At 46.4% G+C, this 905-nt stretch overlaps 1 protein-coding gene across 1 annotated transcript; it reads left to right on the top strand.

Annotated features, from left to right (window-relative positions):
• Nucleotides 1-336, top strand: LOC106774738. Its single transcript, XM_014661776.1, has one exon. The coding sequence runs from the start codon at nt 1-3 to the stop codon at nt 334-336; it is 336 nt and encodes a 111-aa protein (XP_014517262.1).
• Nucleotides 337-905: the final 569 nt, after the last annotated feature.

Here is a 905-nt window from a genome sequence, read left to right on the forward strand (position 1 = left end):
ATGCGAGCATCACAAAGCCGACAGAAGTCATATGCTGAGCAGAGGCCGAAAGCTTTAGAGTTTGCAGTTGGGGATCCCGTGTTCCTCCGAGTAACTCCTACCACTGGCGTGGGAAGAGCTATTCGAGCTAGGAAGTTGTTCCCTAGATACCTTGGTCCCTATCAGATCTTGAGACGCATAGGGTCTGTTGCTTATGAGATAGTCATGTCTCCTCAATTGGCTAATCTTCACCCTGTGTTTCACGTCTCTCAGCTTAGGAAGTATGTGCCCGATCCATCTCATGTTCTAGAAGCTGAAGATGTCCAAATTAGAGGAGACTTGTCTGTGGAGGTGTAGCCAGTTAGAGTTGAAGAGAGCCAAACCAAACAGCCACAAGGAAAGACTATCAGACTCGTTAAGGTCATTTGGGATGATTGATAACGGTAGTTCTTACCATTATCTATGGTGCATTTTTCATGCCAAATCAACATTCCTGAAGCTTTAAACATGCTTGGTCCTCTTCTTTTCCATCTTTGTGAATAAACTTAAGATTAGATTATACACTTGAGTTTTCATCTCTTTTCCTCAAAATTTTGTAGGAACTTTGAGTACTTTGGAAAGACATTCAAGTTTAAGAGTGGAGAACCAAGGGAGGACCACAAAAGAAGAAGTCCAAGAAGCTAGACTGGCGCTGGGCGCCAACCTTCTCACGCTGGGCGTGAAAACTGGCTGTTTCTAGCAAGATCTCACGCTGGGCGCAAGTTTGTCACGCTGGGCGCCAGTTTTCTCTGTTTGTTCACGCTGAGCGCCACTGTCTCACGCTGGGCGTGAGATTCCACTGTTTCTAGAGGTATTTCGCGCTGGGCGCCATTTTAATGGCGCTGGGCGTGAGATGTCTGATGTGGCACCCTACCCTATAAAAGCCA

The sequence above is a fragment of the Vigna radiata genome, chromosome 10 (genome assembly GCF_000741045.1).
Source record: "Vigna radiata var. radiata cultivar VC1973A chromosome 10, Vradiata_ver6, whole genome shotgun sequence".
NCBI classification, from domain to species: domain Eukaryota; kingdom Viridiplantae; phylum Streptophyta; class Magnoliopsida; order Fabales; family Fabaceae; genus Vigna; species Vigna radiata.

What these genes read in the sequence shown, in the direction of transcription:
- LOC106774738 (XM_014661776.1), top strand. Translation starts at nt 1, where the DNA reads ATGCGAGCATCACAAAGCCGACAGAAGTCATATGCTGAGCAGAGGCCG.